The 26,675-nt window shown below is 41.7% G+C and overlaps 1 protein-coding gene across 6 annotated transcripts in view; it reads right to left on the bottom strand.

Moving 5' to 3' along the window:
• Nucleotides 1-26,675, bottom strand: part of TRIO (trio Rho guanine nucleotide exchange factor) — a 279,134-nt gene that overhangs the window by 38,791 nt on the left and 213,668 nt on the right. For all 6 annotated transcript variants that reach the window (XM_061589413.1, XM_061589410.1, XM_061589377.1 and 3 more), the window contains 2 exons: nucleotides 9,098-9,390; nucleotides 7,188-7,358 (listed from right to left, as the gene is read on the bottom strand). In XM_061589413.1, the coding sequence (XP_061445397.1) occupies nucleotides 7,188-7,358; nucleotides 9,098-9,390 (464 nt within the window). The remainder of the gene's footprint in view (nucleotides 1-7,187; nucleotides 7,359-9,097; nucleotides 9,391-26,675) is intronic.

Genomic DNA, 26,675 nt, shown 5'->3' with positions numbered 1-26,675 from the left:
ATTTATTTATTTATTTGCCAATTTATAACCCGCTTTCGTTCACTGAATTCAAAGCGGCGAACAACAGTATAAACTCATACAATGTAAATAGGAACTCATAAAATCAAATAATAAATCCATTAGACATTAGTAATTAGACAAAACAATAATGTATACATTTTAAAAGCTTGGCAAAAATTAAAATTAAATAAGGCGGAAACATTTATAAATTAAAAGCTTGGCGGAATAAAAATGTTTTAACATGTCGACGAAAATCTAAGAGGGAGTTAGAAAGCCGTATCTCTAGTGGAAGGGCATTCCACATGCTAGGGGCTACTACTGAAAAGGCTTTGTTCCTAGTGCCCAATTTACAGATTGTAAAAGTTGAAGGGATACTCAAGGTACATTCAACAATGGATCTCAATGGACGGTGAGATGTGTATTCACAAATACGATTGGATAGATAAAATGGCGCCAGATTATGTAAAGCTTTAAAAATTAAAGTCAGTAGCTTAAATTGGTTACGAAATCCGATATAAGAGAGGCGAGGTATGCGTTCGAGGGCCAGCTCCTGTTAGCATCCGTGCCGCTGCTCTTTGAACCAGCTTAAGAGGCCGAAGGCTTTTGACAGGAAGGCCGACATAAAGGGAATTACAATAATCCAATCGTGATGTTACAAGGGCCTGCGTTACTTTCCGTAGATCGGATAGTCCCAAGAAAGGACGAAGTTGGCTGACTAATTTTAGTTGTGCAAACACAGTCCGGGAGACTGCTGCGACTTGAGGTTCCAAGGTTAGGGCTGAATCTAAAATGATGCCTAAGCTACGGACTTGTGCCTTCAGGGGAAGTACGATCCCATCTAATGAGGGGAGATTTTCATTTTCCTGAGGGGAATTTCGTTCCTGAAACATCTTGCTAATGAATGAAATTCCTCTCCTTCCACTTCTATTCAAAAATGCCCTTCATTTAACACAAGCACATTATGAAGTTTTAAATAAAGTCTGATAATGACAAATGTTGAGCTGCCTGCATCTGTTTTATCCTTTTATAATACCTGGATAGGATCTTGTAATGCTCCATTAGTTGCTGGATGACTGGAAATATTCTTGGACAGCCTTCCATCTTGGTCTTGCTATAGAATCTAGCAAAGCTACTACACAAAGCCAACTCCTGATGTACTGAATTATCTAAGGATCCTTTCCCCTCCCAATTCAACACATGTTATGAGGCAACAGGGAAAAGAACCACAACTAAACTAAACTGTAAAATAGGCTAACACTACTAAACAAAGAGCCAATTGATAACTCTAAAAGGGAGCAGAGTCTAGAAGATCTCTGGCCTCAAAAGCTACAAGGTACCAATTTATGGCTGCAACTGGGGATAAAAGGTGTTGACAGCAAAGGATTCTGGGAGGGGTTGTGGCCACTGAATTTAGCTTTCAGTAATTAGAAAACACGCAAGCCTGTTTGCAGATCACATGTATCATTTATAACTGGAAGCTAAGCAAGGCACAATAATATACACCTCACTTCATATTACAAGGACCAGCATGGATGCACATCATGCAACACAGGTTACATTGTTCTTCACCACCGGATGGACATGTTAAACCAAGAGGTATAATGCTTCAGAACACGGAACTATGTTCAATCTTCTCTATGGGAGCAGAATTAGCCCCCATAATTTAAATAATAATATGCAAATTTAGTGTGCTGTAATTATCTTCAATGAGACTGCGTCATAGGGAGTGGGGAAACGCAGAAAAACACACAAGAAACTCTAAATGGAGAGGTAGGGAAATTGAGCCAAAGCAGAGACTGAACATAAATCAACATAATGCTAAAGAAAAAGAAAAAAGAAACAAAGAAAAATAAATTAAAAAAATTAGTTATACAGTAATATAGCAGCTACCTTAGCAATTTTTATTCAAAACAGTAAGAAAAGTCAGAGGCTATAATTTAAACACAACTCGTGATGACATATGGCAATGATGCTGCCAAACAGAAGAACTGTGTGTTCCAGTGATGGAAGTGGTTGCTTTTTAGCGACACACCAATTACAAAGACCTAAGAGAGCTAACGGTGGGACAGGGATGACAAGTGAGTAAGTCTATAGGGAATAGAAAACTGAGGCAGAAATCAAGGTCATTCTATTCTCCTTCTTTCCAAGTACTGTAAATGAACAAACCTTGCTGTTTGCAAAAGCTTGTATATGTAGTAGAACTACAACTCTTTCATACAGACTTTTGCAATACAAATATCTTCCTTTTAAAAAAGCAAAGAATAGGTTTGTTGTGCAGCACGAAAACACTGAGGAATAATTCCCAATAGGAATACCAATGCAACATCACAAAATGGAAGATGCATACTAACCTGTGAATTTTCTTTTTAATAGCTACATATTACAACAATGGAATTCTTTTGCAAATATGGCTTGCAGCTCACAAAATTTTCTCCCTTCAGGGAATCTTTTCCATACCAACTTGGCTATCAAGAAACCCTCACAAACTGTAGAGAATTCTAGGAAATATCCTTAAGCATACAGGCAGTTTACATGGTGGCAAACCCTACAGGGCCATACCATTGCCCCACAAGATTTCACTTCCTCAGAACGTCACCAAAACTCATGGGCTGCCACACATGCATTACAGGGGGAGATTAGTACTTGTGAAGAAGTTTTTCCAGGAACCTTGTCTGCCATTATGGATATATTTGAGAAATTCCTGCTGATGCTTCCAAGGAACCCAAGAATTCTCTGGAACAGTTTGAAAATCATGGTCCTAATAAATCTAAACTAAGAGATACTACAAACATTATATAAGTATGTACAGTAGGGCCCCACTCATACGGAGGGTTACGTTCCAGACCCCCACTGTAAAGCGAAAACTGCTGTAAAGCGGAACCCATTGAATAGAATGGCGTGTGATGCCCGAAAACTGCCGTAAAAGCAGAACAAGCGGCGTATGAGTGGGGCTTTAGTCTAATTGCGTCTAATTGAGACCGCTCTATTAGCGAACCGCTGTAAAGCGAATCGCTGTAAAGCAGGGCCCTACTGTAGAAGCTTAAGTGCCTTGAATATAATCGCATATACTGCAGATAGAGCTCAGATACTGCTAATTCCACTTGTTGATTGTCTGGAATCGGAAGAGGAAAACCTTGACTTCAGGCCTAGCTGTGAAAACTGACTCTGAGATTGTGGAAAATATAATAATCCTTGTTGTGGAGACATCTTTAGTTATTTTAGTCTGAAAAGCTAGGTTATGCTGACTTTCTAACGTTTATCAGAATCTGGGAGATAGAAAGCTGAGAACTGGAAAAGTTACCATGGTCACATTATTACCTCATACCTTACAACAAGCTACAATAGGTTAGGAGAAAGAGAAGCAGGGAGTGTTGGAGCTGCTTGTCTTTGCTTTCCTGCTAGTGAAAAATATTAAGGAGACAGGAAAAATGGATTGAGGCCAACACACAGAGCACAGAGAGAAGTAGACAGAATCTTACTATCTTTTACTATTTTTTCCATTTTTAGTATTATTTTTCCAAATGGAGTTGAGCAAAATATTTATAATGTAAAAGCTTATTTTTGTACAGAATAAAGATATTTCAGGTATACATATTGGATCCATATCTTACTGTGCGGAGGACAAGAAGTCCATATACATAATACATGGTTCCCTCCACAAAGGGAGAGAAAAAGTCAAACCTAGATTTTTGAAAATGTCACCCAGAATTCACCACAAATGTTTTTAGGGTTTAAAGATCTCACCAGGATGAAGTAAGCACATGAGTCCCATTTGAATCACTATGGAAAAAATGGGGGGGATGCAATTCATTTGTGCCTCTGACTATTTAGCTTCTTTGTCATGCTTGAACTAGTTCTAAGAAATGCTGGTGATACTTTAAGTGAGGTACATAGCAATTCAAGGCAGGTTTATGGCAAAGCAAGAGTTCTTGGTTGTGATGATAACTAGGGACAGTGAGTAAATTGGGCAGAAGTAGGAAGAGGCTGACCTAAGCTACTTTTGCACAAACTTCCTGTGTTCCAGAGAGACAGACAGCAATTCTAGTCTACTGTTTAGTAGGACTATAAGAGCATACATTATGATGGCACTGGAGGTCAATATACTGGTGCAAGCATTTAGGAGAGGAGTATCAAAAGTCACAACAATGTCTACGTTAGTGATTGAAGGGGGGCATTTAGTTTAATGCTAAAACCTACATTAGGTTCTCGTCTTAGTTCTGATGATTACCCAGAATGCTGTATGATGCAGAAGTTATAGCCCCACTCCTTGCCCATGCAATGATGTCAGCTATGACCTGGGTGCTCCACATCAACATCCAATCGCATAAACACCCTGCTGAGTGAGAAGAGATCACACAGACTCTGTGAATCAGCACGAGTGGGTGTTAGTTTGGAGCAGTTCATTAAGAACTGTGTATGTGTATGCTTGTACTCCTCCACCCATTCCATTGGCGATCACTCGTGGTCGAGTAAGATTGTCTCCCAGGATAATTTGGTTGGAAGACACCTCTGCGTGAATTTGTTTTATGTGGGGAGATCGGCGCACAACGATCAACACACGATCTTGACAGAAAAAGGTTTTGATCCAATGGCATGGATACCACGACGATTGGAAGTCCTTTATCTGCTGCAGCCTTCATCCGCCTTCACAGCCGTTGTAACATACACATTGTTATCCTCCACCTGTTCTGTCATTGTGGGCATTCTTGGATTGTTCTTTGTCTGGTTCCTCTCCCTTGACCTTACCGCCATGGATGACCCTACTGGGAGTACATGACTCACGACGGCATTGCTCACAGGGTTCATTGGAACACGCAAGCCCACTCACCACTACAATCAACTGTCAATGTTCTAAAAGCCAAACTAACAACCGCCCAGCTTGACCAATCAGGGGCCACACCCACGCCACCCAGCCATTCCACTTTAGACAGTCATGGCCTCCCCCAAAGAATCTTGGGAAGTGTAGCCTATGAAGGGTGCTGAGAGTTGCCAGGAGACTCCTTTTCCCCTGACAGAGCTCCTGCAGCCCGAGAGGTTTAAAAGCCAGCCCCTCTTCCCAGAGTATTCTGGGGACTGTAGCTCGGTCAGGGGAGTAGGGCGTCTCCTAGCAACTCTCAGCACCCCTCACAAACTATACCTCCCAAAAAAGTCCCAAAAAAGGCTTGGATAAGTGTCTCAACTGGGTTCTTGACATAGAATTGAAAGACTATTAGACACAATAGAACATTGATTACAACTCTGAAATATGTATAAGACAAATAGTAAAACAGAAACATGTATCTTTTAATATTTATGGTGAATTTTATGACATTCATACAAAAGTGCAGAGATGTCCTGTGAGAAGCAGTCCGCTTTCACCCTCTAACACTGTCAAGCTTATATGGCACACCAGGTCGTAGAATGGAGAAAGATGGAGGGATGAGTGATTATTAACTTACAATGCCTGTTTGCAAAATTAATTCTAGACCTTTAGGGTTCTTCAGATGTTGCTTCCCTCTTTCCACTCCTATGTATTGTGAGATTTTGGAGTAGGCCTCTGGCTCATGCATTTCTTCCCCAATCCTTTCACAGCGTGAAGAACATGACTCCCAAAACAGAACTTCCTAGTTTTTTAAAACTCCAAATCTCCCCTAATGCTGGGTATTTTAGAACGACTAGACAATACAAATAGTGAAGACAGTGAGGGAGAAGAGGGAGGCACATGACTTGTTCTTGAACTTCCCACGTGCAGAGATGAGAAACAGAAGAGAAATCTTTCCAAAAGGTGACAAAGAAGTTTTAGGTGCTTTAGATTTAGCATGAGAGTAAGTATCTGAGCCAAAAATAGTAAAACCTCAACTGCTGTGAAAATTCTTAAGTGTGTACACAGAGCATTCCTCAACTCACTGAATGTGGAAGCTCTTGCCCAGGTAGAGCTTCTTCTGTGCACTGGAGCCCTGCTATGACAGCATTTGCGTATGGGCCATAATGTTTAATTTGAAAAATAAGCAAACTTAAAAGAAGTTTAAGGATTTTAAGGACAGGAAGGATTTTAAGCACTGGGGCCTTACTGTTCATCTCTAGGAACATTTCACTTCAGGTTCTATTTATTTATTTATTATTTGATTTATATCCCGCCCTTCCTCCCAGCAGGTTCTATAATCATTCTATACACTGTGGGAGTCCATTTCACTGAGCATGCAGGAAATCCCCATTGCTATTCAGGATGTGGTTATCTTAACAATGATTAAGATTCTCAGGAGAACCACAAGGGTGTGGAAGGGGGGGGAAATCCCAAACTGCTGAAACCATCTGGTCTGCCCAGAATGGTGTCTTATTGCCAAGAAAATGTACTAGTCATGATCTCACATAAAAATGTATAAAAAGGGGGAGAAGAGAGAAGGATAGAAGAATACTGAGAAGAAAAAGTGTAAAATACTAAAAGTTAGATCCATTTTTTTAAAGTTGATTTTATTTCAAAATAAAATATTTGGTGGAGAGCTAAGAGTTTTTGAAAACTATATACACAAAAAATTCCTGCACTTTCAAAGAGTTAGATGTGAATTATTTAAGGATACATTTTTATTTACATCATCAGGCATAAATTATGCAGAATGGATGTTTTGCAAAATTCAAATTATAAGCCTGAAAGCAGCAGAGCGTTGGGTGACATGCAACATGTATAGACAAAGCCTTCTAATTTAAGATGAACAAAAGAGAACTTGCAGACAAACAATCCAAAAAGAAGGAAGTAACCTCAGCATGCCACAAAGATGAAGGAACTAGATGAAGGAATGAGAATAGATACTCATGATGATCTTCTTAAGGTCTAAGGATGCACACTTCACCAACTTCCTCCTGACCTTCAGAAGATTATTGGAAGACTTTCCTCTTTAAGGAGGCCTTTGGGAAACTGGGCTGAGGTAAATCTGGTACTAGTGTCCTATGGGTTTTTATTGTTTTTAATTGTGCAGGCTTTAAACTGTTGTGGCACAGAATTGTGTCACCACTGCACCACCCTGCTGGGTACACTGCACCACCCTGCTGGGTAGCACATACTCTTTTCCTGGTATATTCATATGGAACCCATACTCCTCTACAGCACGTTTGGGCTTGACAGGGCACCATAGATCGGTCAACTTTGATTACCAGACATGAATCACTGCAGTCAAATCATTCTGCCACGAGATGTCTCTCCATTTATTTACCTTGTCATCCTGTGAATCTGGCTGGAGTAGACTATGTTGTTGGATTGCCATTGGAGGGGGAAGCGGCACAGCATCAGCCCCTTCTTCGCCTTCCTCCTCTCCACAGCTCTGCATGCCTGACGATGATGATTTGGAGAGGGTGCCACTGCTCAAGCCCTCGTTCCGCCCTCTCTGCCAATGTAATGACAACAGTACTTTGCATTTATATAGTATTTTAGAGTACTGAAAGTGCTTCACTGATCTTATTTCAGCAATCCTTACAATAGCCCCATAAGGGAGGCCAGCATTCCTGGTAAATAGCTCAGTCTCTTAGACACTATGAAAAAACTGCTTGCATCTTCCTCAATAATAAGCCATAACATTCTCAAGCCTGAGAGAACTCTATAGACCAGCCTTTCCCAACCAGTGTGCCTCCAGATGTTGTTGGACCACAACTCCCATCTTTCCTGACCACTGGCAATGCTGGCTGAGGCTGATGGGAGTTGTGGTCCAACAACATCTGGAGGCACACTGGTTGGGAAAGGCTGCTATAGACCTTTCCACTAATTAAATATGCTTTGGAAAATTCAGCTGTTTTAGCCTTCTGGTGAAAGGACAGAGACCTCCCTAAATTCTAGCTTAACCACTGAAGAAAAGGCAGCCACACTGGTGACAAATGAGCATTTAAACTGGAATCCCACTATACAAAATGAATGAGAAGTTTGGACGTTCAATCCATTACTGATTTCTGATTCTGATGTTGGGTTTGATGTCCTCAAAAAACGATGTTCAGGATTAAAAACAGGATATTTAAACTTCTGTATGTTCAAAATCAAGTGAGCTCAACTATGTCCCAGTTCAGACAAGCATGTAAGCCACAGTTATGTGATATGAAAGAAGCCATGGTGAGCACTGGGCTTGCACACTTCCCCTTCCATAGAGAACTTAAGCTTCCACTTCCACTTTAAAACTAGCCATCGTGATTTCAAATCCTGGGTATTTCAAACAAACTTTGGTTAGAACAAACCCCTGTTGTTCAGGTGTCCTGGTTTCATATCCTGGCTTACAGGAAGCTCTTAAGCCCTTTCCCCTGTTTGGAATCATGGGGCACTGTCATTTAAGAAACTAAAATAGCTTTGCTGAAGTTGGGAACATGAGGGAGGAGGAGCAAGGAGGCAGCGTTTTGGCACACACCTTGTTCCCAGGTCAATAAATAATTGAACTGGGATCATTATGTCTGGATTGGGTAAGTATGGCTACATCTGTGTACTGAAACTGCACGACAGACACATGCAAATGTGCCTTTTCAATACAACAAGATTGGGCTCATGCCCCCATGTTAAAACATGGGAGGAAAAGGGTAACACACATATAGTAATACCTTAAATCATAGATCCTTCCCTGCTGCTATATCCTTCATAAACTCTGTTATTTTTAACAACTTTCTGGTTCAGTGTTGCAGTATCTCAATGCAGTGTATCACATACTATTGATAAGGCCAGCAATGGCAAAACACAGATGTTCCTAAAAAATCAAGCTGTTCCATCTGATAGTTTGCAGTGAAATAGAGTGAAGAGAAATGAAACAAAGCATTCTGAGGAATGAAAACAGCCAGATGTGGCTGTTTATGGAAGTGTGCCATGGAAGATTTAGAAAACAAACGGTTTATTAAGGGTTTCGGCGGCAAGTGAAGACAAGGAAGTTTCTTTCTCTGGTCATAAAAAGCTGACCTAGGCAGTAGTGCCCCTCCCCCCAGGTTGGTCAGAGCTTCCACAACAAAATAGAAACACAGTCATGCTCTAGGTAAGGTAATACCTACTTTTCATAAGAAAAATATCTTATTTGACACTCCGTGAGCCTATCTAGTATTTGTATAAAAACTTGGAAAACAGTCAACACCTGCATAAAACCAGACTATTCTATGGACGCACCTCTTCAATCGTTTCATCTTGTGGTGTAGCAGCACTGTCGTCAGAGTCCTTCTGAGAGCCAGTATCAGCACTTTTGCGAACTTCACGATTCTTCTTATGTTTGTGTGCCAGTTTCTTTACATGCCCATCTGCCTTTCCGCTGCTCAGTCGCCTCACTGGGCTGGTGAGCCATTTCCTTAGGGTATTGCCTGGGCGCTTTGGGCCTGGGGAACTCTGTGCACCAATCATATGGTGTTGAAGAGATGTCACCGATGCAGGAGGGCTGGCATCGTTGCTGGAAACAGAAAGAGAATCTGAAAAAGAGAACGGAGGACCCATTGTAAGATTTATCAACAACCGTATCTGATGGCTAGATTGAATGCATGCGATGAACTGTGATCTGTTAATGTTAAAGCTAGTGCCACACATAACACTGAAGTCATTTTCTATAATTATCAAAATGTAAGTAAACTGCTATCAACTCTACTCTGGTCATTGTGCAACACCGAATTGCTATGTGCCATGGTACGGTTTATACACCTTCAGACAGAAAACCCATTTATATGCACTGTGACATGTTTGCTATTTCTGTTATGCTGAGGAGTCCTTGTGGTGGCAACCATGTGGGTCAGATGGATTACAGGAGAGGCTTCCACATCAGAAGTGTTGGTTCCCAGGTAGGTATGGTGTTAGTGTGGTAATTTTGTACAAGATCCATCCATAACAATGTGGCGCAAACTACTGTATGCACAAACAGCAACCATGTTACAACAGTACATACGAACTGGCACTAGCAGTAGCTGATCCTGATTAGCTAAGCCATTTTCTCAAATGCTGGCTGTATATAATGCAGAAATGCCTTCCAATTTTTTTGCCAAGTTCTTCTCCAACTCCAGCATTAGGCAGGCTCCCTCACTATATTTTTAGACTCCTGCTTAAAACTTTTTTTTATTTCAGACTATCCAGACACATAATTTAATCACGTATACTTGTCCTTAATATTTGCTGATTTCATCTGTGTATTATTGATTGTTTTATTTTATGTTCACTGTTTGGAGGGTTTTTTTTTAAAATTAAGTAGTTTAGAAATGTTTCCAAATAAAGAAATAATGGTGGCTTTTGTATACCAATTCTCATAATACATATCACTTCACCTGGTTTCCTAGGATTGTTGGTATGCAATAGATAGAATAAGCATATTCCACAAGTGGTGCAAAATGACTAGGTTTAATGTACATTTAACTGAGGTTGATGCACATCCAACCCACGTAACTGACTTTGCACCAAGTATTAATGGTACATTAGCTGCTGTCTGATATGCAATCAATGCCTAGCATCTGAGTGACCAAATACAGGGGTAAGACACTGCCTTATTTCGGGCGTACTTCTGACTGAGGTTGTTAACCTATGCCTTAGTTGCACCACATTAAGACAACAGGTTGGAGCTCATGTGGCTGAATGCTCCTCTATTAAAAAAAAAAGCCCACCAAAAATTATCTGGACACAGAACTACTCATATCAGCTACTTCCACACGGGCATATAATTGGTGCTGCATTGTATATTTCGCACTCAACAATTAACATTCTGTACTCTGGTAATCCAAAGTGTGTTATTACCAATATATCATTAGTCAAATTGAACATATTTGCATAACTTTACATAATTAATTTTGCATTTTTAATTGTTTTGTACAATTTACTATTTCAACCCTTATATTCACATTCATAAGGGGTAGAATCTGCTGAGGAAGGTGAATCTGAATTGAATTTGCTGGGAATCTCAACTGTGTACCTAATATTACATTCCATGAGTTTTATTTATTTATTTGCCTTCGCCAAATGATCATTAGGTGTTGTACATGTAGCAATAAATAAATTAACAATATCTTCAAAGTAAAACATATAAAACATTATACAGATATAAAACCTCACCAACAGTCTAAAAAGCAGTGACTGAACAAACAAAACCAATATAGCTGCAGGATTAAACCTTACCCTTTCCCAAAGGTCTAGGCAAAGAGGTGCATCTTCACCTGCCAACGGAATGTCAGCAGTGTTGGTGCTCTTGAAGAATTTCATCATAATCAGAGCCCTAGCCTGCATGCCCTCAGCAACAATTTGACAGAATTTGCTTTTTCTCTCAGCTATTACATAAACTTGGTAAGAAACCAATTATATACAGTACTTACTGTGGTTCTGCATCTATTTTAAAGTCCTGTGAATTTTTGAGAAGACATCGGCCCACTATTCTCCCATTAGCAAGATGATGAACATATACCCCTCTTGTTAAGTCTTTGAATATAAAATGGAACATAGGAAGCTGTCTTATATTGAGTCAGACCACTGATCTATCTAGCTCAGTATCGTCTACACTGACTGGTAGCTGCTCTCCAGGGTTTCAGGCAGGGGTCTCTCTCATCCCTACCAGAAGATGCTGGGGATTGAACTTGGGAACTTCTACATGCAAGGCAGATGCTCTGCCACTGAGCTATGGCCCTTCCCCTGACGATAACTCATATCTATCTAAGCCTAGCCAAGAATATTGTCCAAGTTCATAAAGCTATTCATAAATACAGACACAAGATGAGCCTTTGGGGACGCTCCTATTCCTTTTATCAAGTTACTCAAGGGTGCACTTTTGTTTGGACTATCCATATAACTCTCCAAGGGATAATTTACTACACTCTTCTCAAGCTTGAAGTACAGCTCCATATGTGCCTCTGCTAACGGAGGTCAGAGTTCATGCAAAGTCCATACGACAAAAAATCTGAACTGAAAGTAGAATAGTTGAGCTGTAACTAAAATGGATAATGAAATCCAATTTTTATAGCCAAGAAAATGGAACCACTCATTCTAAACCCAAAACTAAGAAATCACACTTTCATCATCATACTGTGACTAAGAGGGTTTTGTTTTATTTAAAAAGCCTTAATTATGCCCTGTTACTCGATGAATGAAAACCATCTGCCTTAGATTTCCCTGTTGAGCTCCAGACAATAATATTTAAGATAAGAGGCAACAGAAAACCCTATTTCATCCCATGGAACTGTAGCAATAAATGAAACAGGTATACTTAATTTTCCACAACGAACTATTTGTCAGCCAAACAAAACACACATGCAAGTCCTCCTTCCATTAACTGAAATGTGAACATACACGTTAGGGCTGGCTCTTGCACTACTCCTGCACAATTATGCTACACTGTACATTCTCTTATCTTCAATACCAGGAGAGAAAATTTGCAGAGACAAAATACTGTCTGTCTAAGTCTACTCATACAACAGGCACCTTCTTTCCCTCCATTTCCAGCATAATGTACAAAAGACCCTATATGGTTATCAGGAGTGTCATCTTGCCATGCCTTGTTATATGAGTTATGAAACTCAACCCTACTCTCGGTAGGAAAAAACAGTAAAAATAAAATTAACACCAGCTTATTAACATTGGGGCAACGTTCCATCAGCGTTATCATCATCAGCCCCCCCCCCCAAAATTTCCAATCTGAATCTTCCTGGGCTCATGGAGCTGGAACCAAAACTGTAGCCCCAAAGTTTGTAGATACACATAAAGTATTTTTGGGTGGGGGGGGCTAATGCTGGAGAACCCCCCACCCCAACAGCTCCATAAGAACTCAACAGCATAAAATGCTGACTGAATGAGAATAAAAAACTCTGCTGACAATGGCATGCTCAGTAGTCATGGAATGGATGCTGACTGAAAAAAGGAACACCAGGAGAGAAGGGATTGAATGGAGTGACTAGGACCGTGAAGAAAAGCACTCCATGACGCAACATTCTGTTGGAAGGCCTTACTTGAGTTTGTAGTGTGGTATACAACTTCTAGGCTTTTTTTTTTTTTTTACTCCTCAGAGAGGCTTCCTACATTACATTAAAGTGCCTCATAAAATGCTATCTATGCACAAATGCAATGCATTAATGTGACAAACATGTTTACAAACGCATTTTATTATATACTTGTCAGAGAACAGGGCCTGCTATTTATGTGAATGTACTTCCCTGGGAAAGGTTTTCTACTATGAAACAGCAGCAGCCTTCACTTTCAGCTTGGTCAATGAATATCGAATTATGTACTTTTTAAAAATGGCAATTTCTAAGTTTGTACTCATCTATAGTCAGATAACCCTAAACATTAAAATACCAGAAATAAAAAAAAATACCATTACATTCTGCATATAAAAGCTCCCTTTAAGTTTTTGTGCCAAGGTAGTGAATTTACATTCCTTAGTGACTGTAATGTAAATTCACTACCTTGGCACAAAAACTTGAAGGCAGCTTTTATATGCAGAATGTAATGGTATTTTTTTTTTTACATTCCTTAGTGACTTGTGAGGATCCTCCGTGGGGCAGAGTGGTAAGCAGCGGTAACACAGCCGAAGCTCTGCTCACAGACGGAGTTCGATTCCAACGGAAGGAGGAAGTCAAATCTCCAGTAAAAGGGGTCGAGGTCCACTCAGCCTTCCATCTATCCGTGGTCGGTAAAATGAGTACCCGGCATACTCTGGGGGGTAAAGAAAGGCCGGGGAACTGGCAATCCCACCCCATATATACGGTCTGCCTTGTAAATGTCGCAAGATGTCACCCTAAGAGTCGGAAACGACTCGCACTATAAGTGCGGGGACACCTTTACCTTTACCTTTAGTGACTTGTGAAAGTTTTTTAAAAAGCTAAACAGGACAAAAAAATAACAGTTTCAAGAGGCTTTCTTAGATGAACAGAGGTAGTCCTGTTCCTAGTTCTTGCTATTTAGACTACCAGTCTACTGAAAAATCAAATATCTGTATCTAAGAGTACAGACACAGGCACAAAAGGCTGGTCTGTTGCAAGTAATTAGTGGTGATATCAACTGTCCCATTTTATGAAAAGCAATGTTTTATTATGAATCATTATGCGGAAGTCCTTTAATTTACACTGTTGACATACAAGGATCATTTGTCACCTCGTAATAGCAATGGTTTTGCTAGTTGAGAGCATATGTTAAAAAATGGAGGACTTCTGCCGTTTGCCCTTCTTGCTGCTTTGCTCTCTCTCATACACGCCCCCTCCCCAGTATGGGGTAATGGGGAAAAAGCTGGACTCAGACCATGGCGGCCTGGGCCCAATCTCCTTTTCTGCTATGAGGCTTCTTCCAATGAGAAGAACTTCCCACACAACAATTTCCTCTACACATTTCATTTTAGTTTAAGAAAACCACATGGACACTGTGATGTGTTTACATATGCAGCTAATTTACTGCATGCTCACCCAGTTGGAAGCTGCAATTGTCCAATATAGTGACTAAAAGCATGATCCAGGAAGTAAGCCTAGCTCAAATCTTGTGTCTGCCATGAACTTACCAGGTAGTCTTAGGAAAGGCATCAGTTTTTAGCCCCAGTGTCTTATCTACAATATGGGGAGAATGCTATTAGCTAACATTAAACAACTGCAGCAAAAATTACTGAGAACATCTGGAAAGTGCTTTGAAAATTCTAAAGTGATATATAAATGCTAAATGTTACTATATTGCCTATGTGTGTAATGAAACAGGTAACAACTGTTTGACATACATGTTTACATGCAGATTGCCTATATGGAAGAGAAACCCACGTAAGAAGTGGTCACATCTGAAGTCCCTTATAGTCAAAATTGTACAGAACATTTGGAAACAAGAGTGTTGGAAAGAAACCAACCTGAAGTCATTTTCTTTCTTGTTAATATGGGAAACAGGCCATTTTCCAACTCATATGACATTACTCTTTTTTGTCAAGTCATCATAATATTAAGTTTTAACTTGAACTCTGTAAGTGTAGACTTCTCTGCCTCGTTGCAGCATTCTCTCTCCTTCCCATGGTGACTGACACTCCCTGGACAAATATGAGGAAATGTGGTATAGTAGATAGTGTGTTGGTCTAGGCATAAAGATTTTGATTTGAAACCTTATTTAGACTCACTGGGTAGTCTTGGCCCAATCACTCTCTCTCAGCCTAACCTATCTCACAGGTGAAGACAAAAGTGTGTGTGTGTGTGTGTGTGTGCATGCGTGAGAGAGAGCGCGCATGTATGCTGCCTTGACCTCCTTGAAATAGGATTAAAGAATCTAATAAAAAATGACTTTTATAGCAATTCCAACCAAGCCATCATTTAAGCAGCATAAAGTCTCATTAGGACATGTTATAATTTGGAGAACCTCGTTAGTACCATTTATTTCCTTTCTTCTTCCTATGTAATGACTTCAGCTGTTGCAATATTCAAATTTGTATCCTACATATTCTAAACTCAAAGCATATTATACAAAAACAAAACCCTCCAAACAGATGGACTGTCTTCATTAGACTAGCCAGAGACTATGATAATTTCTAAATTAGTTATAAAATGATGTACAGGTGAACATTGTGTATAATTTAAATAACAATATGCACTCTATATAATAACTATTATGTGAAGTGAAAGATGCAAAAGACTCCTTGAAACCTATAACAATATCTAATATATTAATGGCTATTAGCCAAGGTGACTAAATTGATTGTGTTCAGATGCTCCATACCTCTGAGCACCAGATGCTGAGGTCAAATAGGAGATAGCCATCAGCTTCAAGTCCAGCTAAGTGTTTCTTAGGGGCCTTAGCAGGATAGAACTGTTGTATTAAGTGGATCTTTGGCCTGGTCCTCCAAGCAAGGAAAATCTTATGTTGTGAGGTTCATCAAAAGTACAAGTACTGAATCTTTTTAAAGGGCCCCTTAATTCCTACTCAAGGTAGAGATAAAAGTAAAAAAGTCCAATTCCATCATGGTACGTTTTCTAAAAGCCAGATGCTACATATATACTACTATGGAAACACTGCGCTGTGTGGCCCCTGGAGGCATAATTTATGGCTAACAGAGAAAGCCACTGGGCATAATGGAATTCATGTATTTACTTGAAGCACTCAATCTTCCACATGTCAATGACCAGGTAGTGATAGCTGCTGCTGGCAAATAAGCAGGGAAAGTACAACAACAAGCAGGGACTGCCCCAGACATGCTGGGGGTCTTGGGCACCAGCTTACCCCGGGCCCCAGCATGTGCGCACACACACAGCCGCACACACACACCACCTACTTGTCTCCTGTCTTTTGCAGCTATGTGGGCTGCATGCGCAGCACTTCCATTAATCAAGATGGCAGCCAAGGTTTCCCTAAGGGGCTGAAGCCTCCGCTGCCATCTTGGTTGATGGCACTCATGCGTGCTATGCACATGCATTTCTGCCATCAACCAAGATGGCGGCAGGGGCATCAGCACCTTAGGGAAACCTCGGCCACCATCCTCATTAATGGCAGCCACAAAAGAAATCAGCAGAGAAAGGTAGGTGGAGCGAGGGAATGGTGGGCAGCTCGGAAGCTCTGCGGATTATGGAAGGGGAGCGGAGGGGCACCTCAGGGGCCCTTGGGCAGGGACCCACCTAGCCGCCCTTTGGAGCTGGCCCTGACAACAAGGAAGGGCAATTTCACACAATTCAGAAGGCACACACACACATACACCCGACTTGCTATTGCAATTAAACTCAACGAATAGTCACAACCAATACAGTTTCCTCAACTAGTGTAAGCTTTGATATTTGTTTGCCATGTTACACTTTACATTTTCTGTGAACTCTTTTAAAAAATATCTTAGGTCTATGTAAAAAAATATATATGTATGAACACACTCAACTAGCTGTACTACAGCTCCCACACATCTGAAGGGCACCAGGTTGGGGAAGGCTTCGAATGTCCACTGCCTCAGAGCAAGGTGAGGCGCAAAGGGAAACAGGCTGCTGCTCCCTGCTGGATCTTCTACATATTGCTGTAAGTCAGAGACAGGCACAACTGCATGCAGTCTGCAATGACTGCCTCTGCCCTGTCCAATAGTGCAGCCTAGCAAGAATACAGTAAAAGTGGGCTACGAGGAGAAAACGGTAGATGTTAGTATGTTGCAAAGTGACTGCCATGTCTCCCCAGCATGTACTTTTAATAAGCTTCTAATTTTCTTAGCATGGAAGCCCCACCCTAAGAGGAAATGTTTGGACTCAAATCTCCTTTCCCTCTAAAGAGAATGCTTGCCAGACTACAGACAAAAAAGAAAAAGAATTGTTTATGTTGCTAGCAGCCAAGAACAAAGGATCCCACCATTACTGAAGCAGGAATTGCTCGACATGATGCAGTTAATATATCCAACTTTAGCGCGCTCTCTAGACTGAAACCAGAGGTTTCAAATTTATACGTATATGACTTAAGGGCTTTCTTCTGGCAAAAAATCTCTTATGCTGTGGGGCTTGTTTGGCATGACAGGTTCCAATCAAAAGGCAATGTTTTGCCTGCGGGGGGTGGGGGGAGGAATTCCCTGCAGCTTTTGTCACTGAATCACTTCTTAGCTTCGTTTGCTCTGAATCTGATAGTATTTCCACAGAAATCATGAAGACTCAATTGATCAAATGAAACCGCTGCTAAGTGAGTGGAGTATCAGTTTTTTTTAAAAAAATGCCCCCAAAGAATAAACACAAGTCAGAGCATCACCACTTTTTTTTAATTCCACTTATCTACACGGTGTTTAAGGCTGCTTCACACGTTAGATTTTAAAAGGTATACATTTAAGAGTATCTCAGATGTATTCAGGTACACATGTGGGGGGCCCAGGTTTAGTTGCAACCTCTCATCGGCCTGGTTTGCACATAAAGCCAAGCCATGGATTTAGTAAACGATGGTTAAATCATTGTTTGATTATCTGACCTCTGCTCAGTGGCACTATGGCTTATTTACTGTCAACAAACTACCATGGTTTGGTAGCTGACATATGGTTTGTGAGCCGGTGTGGTGTAGTGGCTAAGGTGTTGGACTACGACCTGGAAGACCAGGGTTCGAATCCCCACATAGCCATGAAGCTCATTGGGTGACCTTGGGCCAGTCACTGCCTCTCAGCCTCATGAAAAGCCTATTCATAGGGTCACCATAAGTCGGAATCGACATTTACATTTTATATGGTTTGTTAGTAGCTTATGAACCAGGATTTGTTTTTAACTATGGCTTAGCATTATGTGTGAAGCCAACACCTTAACTATTGTTTGTTTGAATGCCCCACCCCAGACACTCACAAATCTAAAAAGACATGAGCAGATGAAAAGCAAAACAAGCAATCCATGTGGGACAACCTGCAGTTTGTTAAGCAAATCATGACTTAGCATTACATGTGAGCACACTATAGAAAACCTTTGCTCACTGCTTTGTGATATGTGAAATGCTCCTTAGATGGTGAGTATGCTGGAAAATCACAGTTGTCTGCCAGAAAACTTTAGCTGCAAAACCCCACTAATTACCACATTCTTAAGCGAGGAATTCTGCAGCACACATGTTTCATGGTGGGAAAAGAGAGGCTAGGACAGTGATTCTCAAACTGTGTGCTGAGTCTAAGAAAGGAGCAAAAATGTGTCTTATTTTATTTATTATTTTATTTATATCCCGCTCTTCCTCCCAGTATGAGCCCAGGGCAGCAAACAAAAGCACTAAAAACACTTTAAAACATCATAAAAGCAGACTTTAAATTAAAACAAAACATTTTTAAAAACATTTTAAAAAAAGGTTTAAAGACATCTCTGAAAAAAGGCTTAAAAACATCTATTTTTTAAAAAAGGTTCAAAAACATATTAAAAAGCAATTCCAACACAAACACAGACTGGGATTGAGGTCTCAATTTAAAAGGCTTGTTGAAAGAGGAAGGTCTTCAGTAGGCACCAAAAAGATAAGAGATAGTGCCTGCCTAATATTTAAGGGGAGGGAATTCCACAGGGTAGGTGCCACCACACTAAAGGTCCGTTTCCTATGTTTTGCAGAACGGACCTCCTGATAAGATGGTATCTGCAGGAGGCCCTCACCTGCAGAGCACAGTGATCAACTGGGTATATAAGGGATAAGATGGTCTTCCAGGTGTCCTGGTCCCAAGCTGTACAGGGCTTCGTACCCCAAGACTAGAACCTTGAACTTAGCCCAGTAGCTAATAGGTAGCCAGTGCAATTTTTTCAGCAGCAGGGTGACATGTTGGCAATACTCTGCCCCAGTGATCAGTCTCGCTGCAGCCTTTTGCACCAGCTGCAGCTTCCGGACCAACCTCAAGGGTAGCTCCGCATAGAGCTCATTACAGTAATCTAGCCTGGAGGTTACCAGTGCATGGACAACAGTGGTGAGGCTGGGGGGGGGAGGCGTGACTTGCCATCGGGCAAAATGGGGGTGTACAGCCCAATCTCCTGAAGCCACAGGGACTTTTTGCACTTAATGTCCTGTCGCTTAGCACACCAACTTCGAAAATCATCTCTGGGTAGGTGATGCCGTGGGCCATGCAAGGAGCTGGATCTAAAGTCCCTAAACTTCATTTGATCTCTACCATATGCAACAGTTCAGCCACACCTTCTGAAGACGAAGACTATATTGACATTGTGCAGGGAGGGCAGAAAACACCTAAGGGCGGGAAACTGACAAATGCATTGTCAGATGACACTGAATCAGACGAATATATTTCTAAAATAAGCTGAGTGGGCATCAGCACTTCAACCTATAGAAGGGAAAATTGAAACACTTTCTGCCCAAATTAAAGACATCTCACAAACAGCTAATGCCGCCATGAACCTAGGTCTCAGGCACAGCGAGGAGCTTAAAATGGTGACTAAAGAGCTGGGGTTACATGCAGTGGAGCAGGAGGAGCAGGCTCGCAGAGACAATATTCGTCTGAGAGGGGTCCCAGAGAAAGAGGAGGGGGGCGATATGCATGCATTTCTTGTCAATTGGTTAAACACCTTGAATCTAGATATTGTTCTCACTGCAGATGATATAGAAAGAGTACACAGAGCACTTGGTGCTCGTGCTAGACCGGATGGCCCCCCAAGGGACATTATAGTGAAATTTGAGATTTAAAATGAAAGAAAAAGTCTATGAAGCCTTGTGCAACCTCCATGTAATAAAATACAACGCCATAGTTGACGTATATAAAGACCTGAGCCCTGACACATTACAATGAAGGAAGCTGCTGAAACCTTACAGAGGAGCATTCCAAGAAGCAAGAATTCACTGTAAGTGGGGGTTCCCATTCAAGCTAATAGTACTGCACAATGGGAAATATCTTACAGCTAGCATGAAACGTCTGGCAAACAACTTTTGCAAGATCTCCACTTAAATCCCATACACGAGTAACTTAGAGAGGAATGCAATCCTGCTAGCAGGTGAGAAAGAATGGATTCTGGTCAATGGTATTTAGCACAAACTCTGACATCACTGGTCAGTTAATAATTCCTACACCAACATTTGCCCTGTTACCACTTATTGACCATCTTGACCAGCTGATAATCCATACGAATCTAGTGGTTCTGCTCTTGGCAGCTGCTCACATGGAAATTACTTTTCGGTGGAAAAAAGCCAAAAATCTCACCATGAAACAGTGGTTGGACAGAGCATGGGACATAGCTCTCTGAAAAATCAATATACCACAGCCATGCTATAAGAGACCAATCATACAGAGATAAATTTGACAACACATGGCACCTTTTGTGGCACATGTCAATAGAACTTTGCCTACTGTTTCTCCAACCACTACTGATGTCTCTTTCTGGTGCAGTTATGTATTCAAGTCTGAGAACCAGATTTCTGTGACTATGAAGCAATGAGAGACAAAGGAGACATCATTCATGACTAACTGTAACTGCTCAGGAGAGTAAAATATAAACTTAATATTTTATAAACTAGGTAATTATACTCTGTGATCTTATTTCTGTTTGTTCACTTTTATTTTAAAAAAATTAATAAAAAAATTAAAAATGCAAGAATGTGGTAACAAGCAAAATAAAGATAAATGAAAATTAAAAAAAAACCAAAACAGTGGTCAGGCTATTCCAGTTCAGAAACGGCCACAGCTCTCTTACCACCCAAAGCTGGTAAAAGGCACTCCTAGCCACTGAGGTCACCTGGGCCTCTAGCGACAAAGATGGATCCTGAAGCACCCCCAGACTATGGACCTGCTCTTTCAGAGGGAGTACAATCCCATCCAAAGCAGCCAACTGATCAATTATCTGAACTTGGGAATTGCCAACCCATAGAGTCCCCATCTTGCTAGGATGCAGACTCAGTTTGTTGGCCCTCATCCAGCCCACCACCGAGTCCAGGCAGCAGTCCACAGCTTGCACAGCCTCTTCCGATGTTACAGAAAAACAGAGCTGGATATCATCAGCGTACTGCTGACACCTCACCCCAAATCTCCTGATGACTGCTCCCAAGGGCTTCATATAGATGTTAAACAGCATGGGGTTCAAGATGGTACCCTGCGGCATCCCACACCACAACTGCTAGGGGGCCGAAAGACAATCACCCAATGCTATTCTCGGAAAACAACCCTGGCAATAATATTGAAATCACTGTAAAACAGTGTCTGCGGTACCCATCTCACCAAGTCAGCCCAGAAGGATACCAAGGTCAATGGTATAAAGGTATACCATCAGGGCGACCAAGGCCGATTCAGTCCCATAACCAGGCCTGAACCCAGACTGGAATGGGTCAAGACAATCTATTTCATTCAAGAGCCCACAACCCTCTCAATCACCTTCCCTAAGCAGGGGGTATTTGCGACCGGTCGGTAATTGTTGCAAACCAATGGGTCCAGGGTGGGCTTTTTCAGGAGCAATCACTGCCTCTTTCAGGGCAGCTGGAACCACTCCCTCCTGCAACCATGCACTGACCACACCCTGGATCCACTCAGTCAAACTGCTTTGTCAAGCTTTAATAAGCCAAGAAGGGCATGGTTCAAGAGGACATGTTGCTGCCCACATTGTTGCAAGCACCTTGTCCATGTCATCAGGCCGCATCAACTGAAACCTTCTCCGAGAAGTTGTAGCAGACATTGCACTGGATACCTCACTGGGAACTATAGTAGATGTGGATGGGGCATCAAGACTGCGACGGAGGAGAGCAACTTTACCCTCAAAGTGCCTTGTAAACAATTCACAGTGGGCTTCTGGGCTTCTGAAGGGTCTAAAACTCCATTTCCTGGAGTTGATGTCAACAGACCCCTGTTAATATGGAAAAGCTGCACTGGACGGCTACTTGAGGATGCGATGGTGGCAGAGAAGTCAGCCTTCTTCGCCACCCTCACTGCCACACAATAGGTGCAGTTATGATGTTTTACTCGTGCCTGATCAGCCTCACAGCACGTCTTTTGCCATTTGAGCTCTAGCCATCAAGCCTGTTTCATTGCCCTTAGCTCACTGGTGTATCAAGGTGCAAACCGGGCTCCACAATGCTGGAGATGGCGCTTGGGGGCAACCATGTCAAAGGCCAACGCGCCTCGCTATTCTACAGCGTGAAAAGAGCTTCAACAGGGTCACCTGCTCTATCTACTGGGAACTCTCCCAGGGCATTCAGGAATCCTGTGCATTCCATTAGCCTCTGGGGATGGACCATCTTAATGTGTCCAACCACCCCTATAGGGGAGGATTGGAGTCATAAGTCTAAACTTCACCAGTAAGTGGTCCGAATATGACAATGGGGTGACATCCACTCCTCCTATCTCCAGACCACCCCTTCCTCCATCTGGAGCAAAATCCAAGTCGAGGGTGTGCCCTGCTCTATACCAGTAATGCTGGGGACAACTTGAGACAGCCCCATGGATATCATGGAGGCCATGAAGTCCTGAGCCGGAACACTAGAGGCAGCCTCAGCATGGACATTGAAATCACCCAGTACTATCGTTCTGGGCTCCTCCAATATCACAGCTGAGACGGCCTCTGCCAGCTCAGTCAGAGAAGCTGCAGGCAGCAGGGTGGACAGTACGCCAGCAGCAAACCTAGTTTATTGTCTCCTTGGCCTGACACAAGGTATAGGCCCTCACAGCCAGCTCCAAGACAGAGTGGTTTCCTGGTGACAGAGATGGAAGTTCTGTAGATCACAGCAACTCCTCCCCCCAGACCCTACAGCCTGTGCTGGTGTTGCACCGAGTATCCAGGGGGACAAAGCTGGGTCAGATCAACTCCTCCCAGCTCACCCACCCAGGTCTCAGTAATGTACACCAAATCGGCACCTTCATCCACAATCAAATCAGGGATGAGTGTGGTCTTATTGTGTACCGATCTGGTGTTAAACAACAACACACACAGGCCAGTGGGCACAGCAGGTGAGCAACGAGGAACCCATCCATGAGAGGAATAGGAGCAAGGCATAGAAAGCTTTGCCCCATGTTCTATGGTAGTTCACCACCTTCCCATGGCTATATTTCCCTCTACCTGTGATCACTGAAAGTGGGGTGGCATCACCCATGTTCCTCCTTACTAAGACTCCTCCTAAACACCTGATATGGACCCAACAGGAGCCCATCAGCAAAACCTTAAAATAAGACAAAGAGCAGGACATAACTTGAAATGCTTTGTGATACGTTTATGATCACGTCCATCATTACTTTAGTAATACATGCATTTAGAAATGCATAATATACACAGTATTTTTAGACATCAAAATAGAAAAAAGCATGCTTTGTTCTTATGAATTAGTAGCCCACTTCTTGGAGCTCTATTATATTTATGAAAGTATGTATTTTCCCCTCTTCCGTAAACATTATAAAAAAAAGATAGAACAAAGGATCCACTTCAAAACCAATGGGGAATGTTAGAGACCAACAAACCCGCAAACACCCTTATCCAGGAGTAATCAGTGAAGTCACCGGGACTAATCCAGAGGAAGTGGTTTTAAGACTGAGATTCAGTTGAAAGAGCCAGGCAGGCTAACAAACAAATGAGTTTAGATGTTTGATGGGATGGCTCTTTCGTAAGTTCACCAGAGACTTGAGGTTCACCTCTGTTCACAAATCAGCTTTGTGGCACTGAGCAACTTCCCACACTGCAAAAGTAATGCAAAAATCCTCAGGGTATGGAAGAGGAGCCAGCATTTCTCCAGTGCATATGGGTCAGAACTAGACCCATTTTAAAAACCAAACAAAACTGATTTACTCGGCTGAATCAAGGAAGTAGCACTCTAGGAGATGGTGTTTAATACTTTCCTCTCATGCCCTTTCCCCAGTGTAGATGATCCCTCCCCACTCCAAGTTGCTATTAGCTCTGGGGAAGGAATGACAGGTTTCCCACCACCACCACCACCACCACTGTAATATTCAATTTGGCCTTAAAAAAGAAGCTTCAGGTTAGTTCACACACATGAAGACATAACTTGATGATTTAAAGCAGGATACATACTGTAAATTGACTCTATAGAAAAGCACTGTGTCTGACGTGAAATGCAAATGGTGTTTGATTTGTGACGGCTCAATTCACATGCGAGTTACCATTTTTTATTGCTGGCAAGTTGCAAACATGCATGTATAAAGCAGACCCACAATACTTTGGTGAGGAATGATGTTTAAAAGGAGCAGTGGGTGGAAAGAGAATGATGGGGCCCCACACTGTATTCTACCTCACTTCTGTAAAGCTCTTCGGAAGAATTTGGAACTCAGACTATTTCATCACATGCAGAATTTTCTTCCCTACACTCAAACCAACAAAAATCCATTCAGGAGCAACTGTTATTTCTTTGGACAGTCTTCCCCCTCACCTCTCCATGTGCACACATGAAAATAGGATTTTTGAAAAACTTCAGGGTTCTTAAAATGAGATTTCAACTGCAACTTCCTGTTTATGAATTCTGCACAAAAGAACTCTTGAGACATCCCCGCTAAGAAAAGGTAAAAAGGAAACATAGGCCTGGGGTACATTAACCAACAGACATGTGTCTCTACAGGACCCAGATGTGCTCTGTTCCAGGAGAGATTTTGTAGCCCATTGTTCTGGCCGACTCTGGTGAGGGTCTATAGCAACAAATTTAACAATTTCCATCTGTGGCACAAAGGCTAGAGCGATATGCCTCTTTCAGAATGGGCTCACATCCAACAGTTACACCACCCTGTAAGCTAAACTGCTTACTTTAGTGCATTCCAGCCTTCACCCCGTTTTCCTGAGCGCCCTTTCCCAGCAATCATTCCATAGTAATAGTATACCTCAAGTAAGAACAGAGAAATATATTACATGTATGCACAATCATGATACTGGATGTGAACGTTAAGAAGTACTCAGTGAGAAAAATGGAATGTTCTATTTAATCCATAAATCTTACCCAAAGGGCAGCCAAAATCAATTATGCCAATCAATACTGAGCACATTAGTACATATGGGAGCTCTACTTGAGCAGAAGCTACCCCTTTTACTCTGGGCCTGTCTATGTAGCAGCTATTAGAAGTCTCAGTAGGGGGATGGAATGTACACATGTAGTACAAGAAGTGCCTCAGAGACATGGATGCACATGCTCCAGACTGTGCTGTGGATCTTTGGGTTCTATTCAACTAAGTCCTAGATCCAGTGAGATTAATGAACCTTAGTCACGTCTATTAACTTCAATGGATCTACTTTGAGTAGGACTAGTGCTGAACACTACCCTTCGTTTAGCAGGGCTCACCTCTCATTTAAATTTATACTGCTCTGCTCTATTTGGAGCAGTTTTAGTTGTTTTATAATTGCAACGGGTTTATCTGCATTTATAACTGTATATTACATTGTTGTAACCTGCCCTGGAACCTTACGGTAGGCAAGAATTCTTACAAATAAAGTGGAAAATCAGAATGCATTGGGACTATGGGGAGGGGATGCACTGAATCAGTGCTCCAGTTCTCTGAAACAACACCCCCATGTGGATATGCCCTTCAGTGCTTAGCAATACTCCATGTGTGCAGTCTCATTGCAAGGATGGAGTATTCCCTACACTGGAGAATGGGGCAGCCAATGCTTATTTTCACAGGGTTCCATTTGTGCACTCTGGATTAGGGTCTAATATGATTTTTAATAACTAAAAGGCAAAACTCACTGAAACCTCCTCCCTTTCTTTCCTTCTTTCCAGCTATTATTTAATTTATATCCCGCCCTTCCTCCCAGCAGGAGCCCAGGGCAGCATTTACACTACAGAGCTCACCAACATGTCTCTTGTTTCTTTGCATTTCCTTCAACACTGTTCCATACCGTCTGTCCATTTCACTGAAACATGGATTCATATCGTATGTTAAGGTAGTACGAAGAATGACATCCTTGGATATGCCTCTCATTTTATTTAAAATAATAAAAACGTTTTTAACAATTACTTGGGCAGGTTACTCAATCCAGTACACTCCTCTGTGCTGTACTGCTTCCTAAAATAATTTTTCTAGCTAATAAACTATCTCTTTTGAGATAACGGGCATTTTAAAAATGTGTTTTTGTTGGACCCATCTCCCTATTGGTGCATATTCCTATAGCCACTTACATTGGGGTACAAAATGGGGCAACAGTTTTTTTCTCAGATTTCCTTCTACTGTATCTGGGAGATGACCTTTTCCATAACAACTTGTTGGCTGTTGATGTAATGAAGGCATTCTGATGTAACAACACAACTACAAAGGTTTTTAAACTACCATATGTTTCAGTACTCTAAGAAATATTTTGGTATAAAAACATGCTTGCACCCCAGCTACAACCAACATTTCAATACAGCAAAGTGTGATTTAGCAACTATAGATGTCTGGAGGGAAATCATATTGGATGGGCTCTAT

This window comes from Rhineura floridana, chromosome 1, assembly GCF_030035675.1.
Source record: "Rhineura floridana isolate rRhiFlo1 chromosome 1, rRhiFlo1.hap2, whole genome shotgun sequence".
In the NCBI taxonomy this organism is placed as follows: domain Eukaryota; kingdom Metazoa; phylum Chordata; class Lepidosauria; order Squamata; family Rhineuridae; genus Rhineura; species Rhineura floridana.
This window is presented reverse-complemented; position numbering and strand designations above follow the sequence as displayed.